Below are 14,391 nucleotides of genomic sequence, written 5' to 3'. Positions count from 1 at the left end.
CAATAAATGCAGCCTTATAGTTTGAGGCCAAGAAAAAGAGACCTAGGAACGTTTTACTTCTGATTATCCATTTGTCTTGTAACTGAAGTAGATACTGCTACTTGGGGGTTAACTAAATTACCAAGACCTTTAGGAAAAAAAGTTGCCTGCCTGCTTGACCCCACTTTTCTAAGCTGCCTGTTTTACCTCACTGTCACTTTTCTAAGCTGCATGAAACTGAGCTCACTGGGCTGTAGAAATGAGGATGGTGGAAAGCAGCAGTTAAATTACTTAAGCAGCGATATAAGCTCCTGCATAAATGGAGGGGCAGTAGGCCCAGGTATATTCAATTGTTTTTTCTGCGGAATGCATGCAGGGAAACAAAAATAGCACATTTCAATTATCAAATACTCAGTATCTTTATTTGTGATCGACAGTAAAGGAGTCCTTTTCTGCTTCTGCACTCCCTGAATTCCTGCCCAGCAATGCTGAATTGTCACTGCCATAAACCTTTATGATGACAATTATTTGGCTTATGTGAGAGATTATGGGTGGCAGAGTGGTCAGTACTGTTGCCTCATAGTGCCAGTGACCTGGGTTCAATTTCGGCTTTGGGTCACCAAATGTGTGGAGTTTGCACAGTCTCCCCGTGTCTGCATGGGTTTCCTCTGGGTGGACCGGTTTGCTCCCACAGTCCAAAGATGTGCAGGTTAGGTTGATTGGCCATGATAAATTACCCATTAGTGTCAGAGGGACCAAAAGGGTGAATATGTGCAGATAGGGCCTGGGTGGGATTGTTGTCAGTGCAGGCTGGATGGACCAAATGGCCACCTTCTGCACTGTGGAGATTTTGATAATGGAAGTGCTCAAGGCAAATGACACTGTGCATGATATGTTGGAAAGAATGGATCTGATTAACTCAGACTTGTTCTCGTTTTCTAGCTTTCTGTTTTTGCCTAAGTGCTCGAACCACCTCTACTTAAAAAAAATTGATAAAATTGTGAAATAGGTAATTATCTTTTTAGACTTGGGGGGAAAATGTAATGTTGAGAAAGTTCCTTTTAGATAATCACTGTATCCTTCTTTCTGAGCAGAAAAAGAATCAAACCAGTTAAAGAGGTAAAATTAAGACATATTCCATTCTGATTTGATTTGATTTATCATTGTCACATGTATTAGCATACGGTGAAAAGTATTGTTTCTTGCATGCTATACGGACAAAGCATACCCTTCATAGAGAAGGAAATGAGAGGGTGCAGAATGTAGTGTTACAGTTATAGCTAGGGTGTCAAGAAAGATCAACTTAATGTGAGGTAGGTCCATTCAAAAGTCTGATGGCAGCAGGAAAGAAGCTGTTCTTGAGTTGATTGGAATGTGACCTCAGACTTTTTTATCTTTTTTCTGACAGAAGAAGGTGGAAGAGAGAATGTCCGGGGTGCGTGGGGTCCTTAATTATGCTGGCTGCTTTGTCGAGGCAGCGGGAAGTGTAGACAGAGTCAATGGATGGGAGGCTGGTTTGGGTGATGGATTGGGCTACATTCGCGACCTTTGTAGTTTCTTGCGATCTTGGGCAGAGCAGGAGCCATACCAAGCTGTGATCCAACCAGGAATTCTGGGAACCAAATGTACTCTATGGTTTTCTCTATGCCTGTCCTAGGTCTAGTTTTCTGGGTTCTGGAAACCCATGCCTCTTACAAACTAGGGGATGTTCACAGTAACCTCACTGCAGTATTACTGTAAGCTTACTTGTGACACTAATAAATAAACTGAAACTTTTCTCCTTGTGACAGTGGGGTATTCAAAGTTGGGAAGTCAGCTGGATCTGCAGCTGAATTCATCCTCACTTCACAGACAAGTAGAGACCACTGGATGGTGATCAAGAGCAGGCACCTGGAATGATTTCCAGTCATCTAAATACGTCCAGGGGCCAATTATAGCACTCTGGTTACAATCTGCCTTTTACTGGACATCCATCTGGAAATGGGGGAGTTATTGTGCTCACTTGAGTCGGGGTTTATGTTTTAAGAGCAGTCAGCAGGGGTGAGGGCCGGAACGGTTGCGGTGGGTCGCGGGTGTCCGCCCGGAGCTGTTAAGGGGGCGGACGTTCCGTTCACATTCCTTGCCCTTGGTTTGGTGTCCGGGTCGGGGACTCGGTGACCGCTGGCAGATGGCGCTCCTGCCGGACAGGGCCAAGGCGCTGCCGCCGCCGGGGATCGTCAATAGGAACAGCGTGTGGCTGGGCATCATCGGCTGGGCCACGGCCGTGCTGCAGAACGGCGTGAACCGGCGGCCGCCGCTCAAAGCCGGTGAGTGAGGACCAGGAAAGGCCGAGGCTGCGGATCGGGCCCAGTAACTCCCTCCACACAGCGGCCTGGGCCTGGGGCGGTTCACTCACTTACTGCCCCCAGTTTAAAGTTTATTTATTAGTGTCACAAGTAAGCTTACATTAACACTGCAATGAAGTTACTGTGAAAATCCCTCTAGTTGCCACACTCCAGCACCTGTTCGGGTACACTGAGGGAGAATTTAGCACGGCCAATGCACCTAAGCAGCACGTCTTTCAGACTGTGGGAGGAAACCGGAGCACCCGGAGGAAACCCACACAGACATGGGGAGAATGTGCAAACTCCACACAAACAGTGACCCGAGCCGGGATTCGAACCCGGGTCCTTGGCACTGTGAGGCAGCAGTGCTAACCACTGTGCTGCCATAACTCTGCCCAGTTTTATCGTGAACACAGCATTGTTCTGGTTGTTGAAGGAGGCCATTTGGCCCATTATCCCTGCGCCAGCCACATCTAAATGAGCATTATGACTTAGTGCCATTTCCCTGCCCTTCTTTCCCACCCCCCAAACCCGGACCCATGCACATTGTTCCTATTGAAATAATTGTCTAACATCCTCGAACACCATTGATAGAAGCATAATTATTGGATAGAGGTCCACTTAGTCATAGAGTTTTACAGCCCAAAAAAGCCATTTGGCCCACCATGTCAGTGTGGATCATCAAGCACCTATCTATTCTAATCTCATTCTCCAGCACTTGGTGTGTAGATGTGTATGCTATCGCATTTTAAGTGCTCATCTAAATGTTTCTTAAATGTTGTGAGGATTCCTCTACCATCCTTTCAGGCAATGAAAAAAAGATAAAGTTACAATCCTCTGAGTGAAAATGTATTTCCCCAAATCCCCTGCCCCTTACCTTAAATCTATGCCCCCTGGTTATTTACTCCTTTATTAAGAGGTACTTTCACGCACAGATCATTAATGTACACTACAAACAGCGAGGAACCCAGCACCGATTCCTGCAGTACACCACTGGAGACGAGCTTCCAGTCACAAAAACACCCTTCAACCATCGCCCTCTGCCTCCTGTCGTTTAGCAAATTTTGGATCCAAATTGCCCTGGATCCCATTGGCTCTTCCCTTTTTGACCAGTCTGCTATGCTGGAATTTGCCAAAAGCGTTACTGAGTCCATGTAGACTACATCAACTGCACTACCCTCATCTACACACCTAGTCACCGCCTCAAAAACTTCAATCAAATTTGTTTAACATGATCGCCCCCCTGAAAAAAGCCATGCTGACTATTCCTGATTAATACTTGCCTCTCCAAGTGGAGATTAATTCTGCCCCTCAGAATTTTTTCCAAATAATTTCCCAACTGAGGTTAGACTCGCTGGCCTGTAATAATCTGGTTTATCCCTACTTCCCTTCTTGAATAATGCTACCACATCAGCTGTACTCCAGTTCCCTTTAGGGGTCTGGTCCAAGATCGTGACATTCTCCAGAACCAGCCGTGCCCCTAGCCAAGCTGTTCCGGTACAGCTACAACACTGATATACTGGCAATGTGGAAACTGTATGTCCTGTCCACAAACTGCAAGACAAATCCAACCCAACTAACTGCTGCCCCATCAGTTTACACTCAGATTGTCAGCTAAATCATGAAAGGTATCGCAACAGCACTGTCAAGCAGCACTTACTTGGCAATAACCTGCTCACTGACACTCAATTTGGACTCTGCCAGGGCCACCCGACTCCTGACCTCATTACAGCCTTGGTCCAAACAATGACAAAAGAGCTGAACTCAAGAAGTGATGTGAGAGTGACTGCCTTTGCTATCAAGGGAACATTTGAGCGTGGCATCAAGGAACCCAAGTAAAGCTGAAGTCAATGCAAGTAAGGGGGAAAACTCTACACTTGTTGGAGTTCTACCTAGCACAAAGGAAGATGGGTGTGGTTGTTGCAGGCCAGTCATCTCAGTCCCAGGACATCACTGCAGGAGTTTCTCAGGGTAATGTCCTAGGTCCAACCATCTTCAGTTGCATCGTCAGTGACCTTCCCTCGATCATGAAGTTAGAAATGCAGAACTTTGCTGCTGATTTTGCAATGTTCAACACTATTTGTGACTCCTCAGATACTGAAACAGTCCATGCCCATATGCAGCAAGAACTGGACAACATTCAGGCTTGGGCTGATAAGTGGCAAGTAACAGGCCACACCAGTGCAAGGCAATGACCATCTCCAACAGGAGAGAATATCCATAGAACCGTAGAAAAGTTACAGCACAGAAGGAGGCCATTTGGCCCATCTTGTCCATGCCAGCCTGAGTACACCCTTCTAACCCCACCTTCCTGCACTGGGCCTATAGTCCTGTAGCTTGGAGCACTTGTGTAGATTCAGGTACTTCTAAAAGAGTAAGTTGACATTCAATGGCACTACGATTATTGAATTCCCCACTATCAACAACTTGGGGGTTAGGTTATGATTCCAGTTGATACTGCTGGACTGGAAGATCTCTGAATGGAACCCTGGCTCAAAAGATTGTAACTTTATCTTTTTTTCAGAAAATATGGAACATTAGAGTCACAGACTGTCAATTAGCTTTTAGCAAAAAAAAATTAAGCATGAAAAATTTGACCATAATACAATACTCCTTTACTCCCCCTTATCTTCATAAAGGTGTACAGATTTGAAGGATAATGCAGGTTACAAAATATATCTTCTGCCACAAGATTTTTATTAAACACGGTCCCTTTAAACCCACAAGCTGACTATGATTAGACAATATCCCACTCTGCAGCAAAATGGCAGATGTCACTCAGTCGATATTTCACCTCAAATTCTCCTAAAATGATTGTCGAAGAAATGTTTCCAAATTCCACACTCAAAAAGACATGCTTCAAAATCTTCTTCCAAACCAATGCTTTCTCTCAGCTGTTTTCATCAAGGATCCACCTCCAAATTTTCCAACTATCCTATCAGACAAGGCTTTCACTCAGCTGTTTTAGCAAGAATCCACCTCCAGATTTTCCAACTCTCTTTTCAGTTTCCCTTTGTCTTAAATGCTTTTAGGCAAACTCTGAGATCCAACCACCAATTGCTCCACAATTATTTCACCTATCTGTAATATCTGACAAACCTCAGAATCACTTCAGATAGCTTTCTGGCTTCTCATTAGCCAACTACTCAGCTCTGCCTGTGGCTTCAATAAACAGGATATCTGTTCTAATTCCAGTTTCCTCTGTTCTTTTAACTTCAGTCTTCCTGGAAACATTTCTTCCTTTCTCTAGTTTCCTTAACTAGCTATTCTTTAGATTTCTGGCACTGGTTTTCTTAACCATTACTCCATCGTTTGGCTTTTCTTCTGGCAAAGCTGAGAGCTGCTTGCCCTCTTGCTTCCGATCACCAACTATAAGACCATAAGACCATAAGACATAGGAGCGGAAGTAAGGCCATTCGGCCCATCGAGTCCACTCCACCATTCAATCATGGTTGATTTCAACTCCATTTACCCGCTCTCTCCCCATAGCCCTTAATTCCTCGAGAAATCAAGAATTTATCAATTTCTGTCTTGAAGACGCTCAACGTCTCGGCCTCCACAGCCCTCTGTGGCAATGAATTCCACAGACCCACCACTCTCTGGCTGAAGAAATTTCTCCTCATCTCTGTTCTAAAGTGACTCCCTTTTATTCTAAGGCTGTGCCCCCGCGTCCTAGTCTCCCCTGTTAATGGAAACAACTTCCCTACGTCCATCCTATCTAAGCCGTTCATTATCTTGTAAGTTTCTATCAGATCTCCCCTCAACCTCCTAAACTCCAATGAATATAATCCCACGATCTTCAGACGTTCATCGTATGTCAGGCCTACCATTCCTGGGATCATCCGTGTGAATCTCCGCTGGACCCGCTCCAGTGCCAGTATGTCCTTCCTGAGGTGTGGGGCCCAAAATTGCTCACAGTACTCCAAATGGGGCCTAACCAGTGCTTTATAAAGCCTCAGAAGTACATCCCTGCTTTTGTATTCCAAGCCTCTTGAGATAAATGACAACATTACATTTGCTTTCTTAATTACGGACTCAACCTGCAAGTTTACCTTTAGAGAATCCTGGACTAGGACTCCCAAGTCCCTTTGCACTTTAGCATTATGAATTTTGTCACCGTTTAGAAAATAGTCCATGCCCCTATTCTTTTTTCCAAAGTGTACGACCTCGCACTTGCCCACGTTGAATTTCATCAGCCACTTCTTGGACCACTCTCCTAAACTGTCTAAATCTTTCTGCAGCCTCCCCACCTCCTCAATACTACCTGCCCCTCCACCTATCTTTGTATCATCGGCAAACTTGGCCAGAATGCTCCCAGTCCCGTCATCTAGATCGTTAATATATAAAGAGAACAGCTGTGGCCCCAACACTGAACCCTGCGGGACACCACTTGTCACCGGTTGCCATTCTGAGAAAGAACCTTTTATCCCAACTCTCTGCCTTCTGTCTGACAGCCAATCGTCAATCCATGTTAGTACCTTGCCTCTACTATGCCTCTACTACTATGAATTCAACCAAAATCAATCTCAAAAAGCCTTCCTACCCTAAAGTTGCCCCGGTTGCTAAGCAACCACTCATTGCTCCTCCAAGCTTTTATTTACTTTTCACGCCATAAACACTCTCAGCACAATAGTGGGGCGGCACAGTGGTTAGCGCTGCTGCCTCACAGCGCCAGGGACCTGGGTTCGATTCCTGGTTTGGGTCACTGTCTGTGTGGAGTTTGCACATTCTCCCCGTGTCTGCGTGGATTTCTTCCGGGTGCTCCTGTTTCCTCCCACAGTCCAAAGATGTGTAGGTTAGGTTGATTGGCCATGCTAAATTGACCCTGGTGTCAGGGAATTAGAGGGGTAAATATGTGGGGTTACAGGGATAGGGCCTGGGTGGAATTGTGGTTGATGCAGGCTCAATGGGCTGAATGGCCTCCTTCTGCACCGTAAAAATTCTAAATTCTAATAGAAATACAGTTTGAACTGAAACTAAAACCCCCATGCACGCAAAAACCTTTTGTCTAACATGAGTCTAACTAGAAGTTTACCCTTACACAGAAACACTAAATTAAACCCACTTAAATCGATAGCTTATTTCTAATTTTCTTTTTCATTTGTGGGACATGGGTGTTACTAGCTGGCCAGCATTTATTGCCCATCCCTAGTTGCCCTTGAGAAGGTGGTGGTTAGTTGCCACCTTGAATCGCTGCAGTCCATGTTCTGTGGGTTGACCCAAATGCTGTTAGGGAGGGGATTCCAGGATTTTGACCCAGTGACTGTGAAGGAACGGCGATATATTTCCAAGTCAGGATGGTGAGTGGCTTGGAGGGAATCTTGCAAGTGATGGTGTTCCCATTTATCTGCTGCCCTTGTCCTTCTAGATGGAAGTGGTCGTGGGTTTGGAAGGTGCTGTCTAAGGATCTTTGGTGAATTGCTGCAGTGCATCTTGTAGATAGTACACACTGCTGCTACTGAGCGTCAATGATGGAGGGATTGAATGTTTGTAGATGTGGTGCCAATCAAGCGGGCTGCTTTGTCCTGGATGGTGTCAAGCTTCTTGAATGTTGTTGGAGCTGCACCCATCCAGGCAAGTGGGGAGTATTCCATCACACTCCTGACTTGTGCCTTGTAGATGGTGGACAGGCTCTGGGGAGTCAGGAGGTGAGTTTCTCGCCACAGTATTCCTAGCCTCTGACCTGCCCTTATAGCCACTTTGTCTATGTGGTGAATCCACCATGAGGGACTCCTGCAGAGTTATCGTGGAGCTGAGATGACTGACCCACCACAACCATCTTCCTATGTACCAGGTATGACTCCAACCAGCAGAGAGTTTTCCCCCAATACCCATTGATTCCAGTTTCGCTAGGGCTCCTTGATGCCACACTCAGTCGAATGCGGCCTTGATGTCAAGGGCTGTCACTCTCGTCTCACCCCCGGAATTCAGCTCTTTAGTCCATGTTTGAACCAAGGCTGTAACGAGGTCAGGAGCTGAGTGACCCTGGCGAAACCCAAACTGGGCGTCACTGAGCAGGCTATTGCTGAGCAGGTGCTGCTTGATAGCACTGTTGATGACCCCTTCCATCACGTTACTGATGATCGAGAGTAGACTGATTGGACGATAATCGGCTGGGTTGGATTTGTCCTGCTTTTTGTGTACAGGACATACCTGGGCAATTTTCCACGTTGTTGGGTAGATGCCTGTGTTGTAACTGTAATATTTAAAAATACAAATATAGATCACTTAAAACCACACTGGACTAGCCATTTCCATACTGTGGCTACAGAGGCTGGGAATTCTAAGGTGAATACCTCACCACCTGACTCTCCAATCCACAATCTACAAGGCCCAAGTCAGCACTGAGATGGAATACTCTTCACTTCCCTGGATGAATGTGGCTCCAGCAACACTCAAGAAGCTCATCGTCATCCAAGACAAAGCAGTCCACTTGATTGGCCACTCAATAATCACCTTAAACATTCACTCTCTTCACCACTGGTGCACAGTGATGGCTGTGTACACAATCTACACGCATTGCAGTAACTCACCAAGGCTCCTTCCAAACCCATGACCTCCACTACCTAGAAGGAGAAGGGCACCAAATGAATGAGAGCACCATCCCCTTCAAGCTGCATACCATCCTGATTTGGAACTATGGGGGCGATTCTCCCATCCTGCCACACTCATTTTTTTTAGCACGGTGCATTGAGAGAATTGCGTGTGGGCCAATTCGCACGTGCGTTCCCGATGTGTGCGCATCTCCGAGCGCCGGATATCCGGCGCGGTCGGGACCACGTTAGAAACAAGTGGGAACTGCAGGTAAGTGATTTAAATTTGATTTTCCTGTTACTTTGATGTGATTAGCGGGCCTGGGGGTGAAGTCTCCGGGCCCGCTGGTATCTCCCACCTCGCCAGTACAATTTCACTCCGGTAGGGTCCAGACTAGCTCTCCGCTTTTGGGGAAGTTGCAGGAGACCCCAGTGGAGCGAAGGGGGTGGCAATCAAGGCCCCCCCAGGAGGTCGGGCGATTGGGGTGGGGGGGGCTGCTCCCTGGGCATGGGCACCCTGGCAATGCCAGCCTGTGCCCCTGGCACTGTCCAAGGGGCAAAGTCCCCATGCCCAGGGGGCACCTTGGCACTTCCCACTGGGCATGGGGTGGGGCCAGCTGGGGGCAGGGCCTAGGGGCGATCGGTGGGGGTAGGGGGTCCCGCTGCCACTCTGCATGGGGATTGGTCAGGACTGCGGGGGTGGGGGCAGCGACGGGCGGCCTTGGGGGGTGGTCAGCCTAGGGAGTTTGCCTTCCGTGGGGTGGGGGTGTCTGCCTCCCGTTGTGTTGGGGGGGGGGCGGTCGTGGTTGGTCCAGGAATATTCAGGGGGCCTCGATCGGGTCGTTGGAGGGGCACCATTGTGGGGGCTCCGGGATGGCCAGCGATCAAGCTGTCCAGCAAACTAGAGGCTGACTGTTTGGGGCCACTGCGCATGCACAGAGGCCCAGAACTGTCAGACTCCAGCGTGAATAGGCCCCGCCCCCTGAACTATTAATGATATTCACGATTGTGACCTCTGCATTGCACAGAGTGCGGAGATTCAGGTCTGAAGCTGCACTGACAAAGCAAACGTGAATTACATCAGTTTTTCCGTGAATTCTGCATTTAGAACCTTTTTGGGAGAATCGCCCCCTATATCACCGTTCCTTCATTGTTGCTGGCTCAAAATGTTGGAGCTCCCTTCCTAACAGCACCAAGGGTGTGCCTACTCCACATGGGCTGTCCATGGTTCAAGAAGGTGGCCCACCACCACCTTCCCGAGGGCAATCGGGGGTGGGCAACAGATGCTGGTCTAGCTTGCAACACCCACACCCCCTGAAATAATGAATACAAAAGAACTGAGTGTGGCCTTTCAATCCCAGAGAGCAGAAGCAAAACAAGTCAATGTCATTCTGAAAAGTACTGAGGGATTCATGACCCTGTTTGCTAAATAACAAAGGCTCATGGTCTTATCAATTTTTGAGGTGAGTATTTGGAGTTTCAGGATGACGCAATGGGTCGACATATTGTGAATGATGGGGTTTATTAAGGCTACTTCTCATGAAGCTTGGTTAAAATGTGAATGAAACCTCCGGATGAGTGGTTAGAGTTTGCTGGTGAAAGGACACCATGTAGTGCATTCATGTCATTGCCACTGTTGTACAAGTTGTTGCATTTGGCAGACCTATACGAAGAATCCTTCGTCATTTTAATAGGAATGATTGTCGAATAAAGACAAGTGTTGCTTCTTTTATGTCTTGTCACATTGTTCTGTAAAACAGACCAAGATATATTCCCTTGCTCTGCTTGCAGGTGTGCACCGGCAACTTCTTTATGCCACAGTTGGGTGGTTTCTTGGTTATTATCTCACCAAAGTGGAAAATTATAAGACGGCCAAATTTGATCAAGAGATGATGGAATATATTAAGCACCACCCAGCTGACTTTCCTGAGAAAGGTATGTAATTCAGTGCATATAAACTGAAAAAGCAGAAAATAAACGGGGTGGTAAAAGGATGTTTAGTGTCTAGGTAGGCTGTGAACTACCTCTAATAAAGCATTCTGTGGTCACGCACATGATTATAATGAAGGAATACTGAGCCTAGTTAGAACTGCATGGGGATCCGAACTGCCTGGGGATCCACTCTGCATGGGGATCGGTCAGGACTGCGGGGAGGCCAGCGATCGGGGCAGCCTGGGGGGGGGGTGGTCAGCTGGGGAGTCTGCCTTCCATGGGGTGGGGATGTCTGCCGGGGGGAGGGGGGGGGGGGTGGTCTGCCTCCCATTGTGTGGTTGGGGGGGTGGGGGTGGAGGTTGGCCCAGGAATGCTCTGAGGACCTCGATCGGGCCGTTGGGGGGGGCAACACTGCGGGGGTCCCGGGATTGCCAGCGATCAAGCTGGCCAGCAAACTGCAGGCTGACAGTTTCCGACAAGCTTAATATGTAATGTTAAGAAATGTATATTTCCAGCAGGGGTTGCTGGTGTTACAGTAAAATGTATGTGAATACATTCAGGGTAAGTGAGAGGGATCATGTGAATCTGTGTTGGAGTCTAACTGATAATTAGCAAGGATCAAAGGAAGCACTAAATTGTCTTACTGAAAGGGAGGTGACCTATATTTACATTTGACCACAATCACAGCCTTTGCAATGTCCACAATGTAAATGCCCTTTTAAATTCATTCAATGCTGGTCTAGCCAGCGACGCCCACATCCCATGAATGAATAGAAAAAATATATCTGGAGAGGTGATCATTGCAAATATGTATGGGATGCTGATATTAGAGTGCCACCTCATCTGTTCAGATCCATGAATGGTGTTTTACAATGAAATATATTTTTCAGAATATGCTGAACACAATGATTTTACTCCCTGGGAAACTTTAAAATTCATGCAGTGAAGCATATTTTCTGGACATGTCTCACTAATGAAAATTGAGTGAATGGCAGCTTTTCACAGATGCTCTGCTTCTGAACTCAAATCACCACTGCCATCGCAATAGTGTATGTTCCTGAGTCTCCCAGCCAGTCTTGGCTTTGGGTCAGTGCTTGATGGTTGCAACAAATTTCTGGCCTTAATCTGGAGATGCCACAATGGACTTTGGTAGCCTCCTTTCCCCTTCGGACCTGCTGAGATGGTTGTAACTTTTTTAAAATTCATTCGTGGGGTGTTGCTAGCTGGCCAGCATTTATTGCCCATCCCTAGTTGCCCTTGAGAAGGTGGTGGTGAGCTGTCTTCTTGAATCGCTGCAGTCCACATGCTGTGGGTTGACCCACAATGCCGTTAGGGACGGAATTCCAGGATTTTGACCCAGCGACTGCGAAGGAACAGCGATATATTTCCAAGTCAGGATGGTGAGTGACTTGGAGGGAAACTTGCTGCATGCTCTGACCTATGTGAAGTGAGTTAACCTTGTTTCAATCCAGTTTCACATGAACAAAATTACCTATTAATTTGATACTCTGCACTAGAGAGTTCAGAAGAATAACAGAGAGTAGGAAGCGTACATTCATGCACCATTGGAGCACTTTTCACTCTACCCAATTATAACATGTTGTTTCAATGTGAACTTACTATCTGTTCATACTAAACTTCTCATTTCTCATTTAAACAAAACTGTCTACATTGTCCTTGTAATAAATGGGCCGACATCTGTGGGCTTTAAGGAAAAGCACAGAGAGCAATTCATGATTGTGTTAATTTGTAAAGGAACTGTTTGGTGAAAGTACATCCCAATGTGTCAAAACCCATCTGCCACGTCAGTGCCGTTCTCTTTACATCTCGGGCGTGTAACCAAAGTGAGTGCCAATTGCAGGAATTAGATTAAAACAGACAAATATTTGTTTCACTCCAGCCTTTTACAGTCAGTAAAGAAAATAAACCTCCACTCCAATCAATCTGGGATGGATTTAGACTATGACTTGCAGTGAAGGGAAAGTTAATTAAAAATTCCTGCTGATTCTTATGACACCCTTTCACCCACTACTATAACTGAGAAGTTGGCTTGTTTTATGTTGGTAATGTGTTGAAGTTCTCCCTCAAATCGTAGGCAGAGGAATGTGTGCAAATGTATGAAGCAACCATTTTCAGGCTGTGGGGGTCAGTTAGTTAGATGGCTGGAGTGAAGTGCATAATGATACCAGCGGCATGGGTTCAATTCCTGTATCGCATGTGGTAGTTCGCTGCCATCTTACCTTGCCCCACACCCCTTGCGCTGTATAATCAACTGTCTCTCCCTGATCGAGAGAGATGTTTCGCTGTTAATGGGCTATGGCTAATTACCTCTCTTCCAGGCTGGTGTTCCAACTCCCACTGAGGGATACAATCCCAAGAGCTGCAATTTGTATTTAGAGTCTGCTTAGCACTATAAAATGATTCCTTTTTAATATTTAAGTACATTGATTTTCTTATTTGCTTCTTTTCAGAAAAAAAGACATATGCAGAGATTCTGGAGGATTTTCATCCAATTCGCTAAACTATTTGTCAGTAACTCTGAGCTGACCATGTTGGGTAATTGTTATAATTCACACGACTTGTCTATCAGCTAATGTATGAAAATATCCTATAATGTGCTCATTGTAAACTACTTCATAATAAATTATACAAACTAATTATTTATGGTGTTTTTGCTTAAACCTGATATTAAAGTGCAGTGTATTTCACAGCATTCGGGTGAGTTTTCTTACTAAACAGATGGTCATTGATCTCTGCGCTCAAAATGATGTGGAAATCTGAGACAGACAGTAAATAAATTATTGCAATACAGTTTAAATAACTATTGAGCAAAATTGGCTGGAAATGCCTTTTACGTGATATAGTCCATTCCTACAATCGCAGTATAATGCCCCAAAGCGCTTCACAGAAGCAGTATTGGGTCTGATACTCAAATTCTTCATTGAAGAGGTTGGTTTTAAGGAGCGTCCCAAAGGGTTTTGGTGCTTTCAGCAGCCTAGGCCCTAATGGTGGAGCATTTAAAACCTGGGGTGCTCAACGGGCCAGAATTGGAGAAGTTTAGAAATCTTTCTGAGTTGTGGATCTTGTTTCCCCTGAGTGAAATGGCAGCTTCACTTATGTGGAGAGTCCTCTGGCCAAAGAAATTAACACGGAGTATAAAAGGATGGCTCCTCTGTAGTGTTCGTTACTTCATATTTGGCCCCTTTTAAGGGGCGTCTTGACAAATACACGAATAGGATGGGAATAGAGGGATGTGGTCCCTGAAAGGATAGAGGGTTTTAGTTAAGTCGGGCAACATGGTCGGTGCAGGCTTGGAGGGCCGAAGGGCCTGTTCCTGTGCTGTAATTTTCTTTGTTATTCTTTCTGTTTTAACATTTTATAAGAAGGATTAAATGCTGTATTTTCGTAAAACAAAAGTAAGATTCCTGTAACAATCATCAAAAGATACTGAGTTTTCGAGCACCAAGGGCCGATTAAATATGCAGTAGGATGAATTAAGGTTTCTTCCTCACTGCTTGACCTCAGTTGAGTGAGATGGTGCAGAGCCGAAACAAATGCAAAGAGCAAAAAATTGCTCTTGAAAGCAAATGAAAATCAGACGAGAAATTATAATTTCTACTCCA

General features: G+C 45.9%; 1 protein-coding gene across 1 annotated transcript; it reads left to right on the top strand.

Moving 5' to 3' along the window:
* Positions 1-1,839: 1,839 nt before the first annotated feature.
* On the top strand, positions 1,840-13,425 carry ndufc2 (NADH:ubiquinone oxidoreductase subunit C2). Its single transcript, XM_078222366.1, has 3 exons — positions 1,840-2,285; positions 10,628-10,771; positions 13,240-13,425. The coding sequence occupies exons 1-3, from the start codon at positions 2,147-2,149 to the stop codon at positions 13,287-13,289; spliced, it is 333 nt and encodes a 110-aa protein (XP_078078492.1). The 5' UTR covers positions 1,840-2,146; the 3' UTR covers positions 13,290-13,425.
* Positions 13,426-14,391: the final 966 nt, after the last annotated feature.

The sequence above is a fragment of the Mustelus asterias genome, chromosome 10 (assembly GCF_964213995.1).
Source record: "Mustelus asterias chromosome 10, sMusAst1.hap1.1, whole genome shotgun sequence".
NCBI lineage: Eukaryota > Metazoa > Chordata > Chondrichthyes > Carcharhiniformes > Triakidae > Mustelus > Mustelus asterias.
This window is presented reverse-complemented; position numbering and strand designations above follow the sequence as displayed.

What these genes read in the sequence shown, in the direction of transcription:
- ndufc2 (XM_078222366.1), top strand. Translation starts at nt 2,147, where the DNA reads ATGGCGCTCCTGCCGGACAGGGCCAAGGCGCTGCCGCCGCCGGGGATC. An exon ending in GCGGCCGCCGCTCAAAGCCG is followed by an intron (nt 2,286 to 10,627) that starts GTGAGTGAGGAC and finishes CTCTGCTTGCAG; the next exon opens with GTGTGCACCGGCAACTTCTT. An exon ending in AGCTGACTTTCCTGAGAAAG is followed by an intron (nt 10,772 to 13,239) that starts GTATGTAATTCA and finishes GCTTCTTTTCAG; the next exon opens with AAAAAAAGACATATGCAGAG.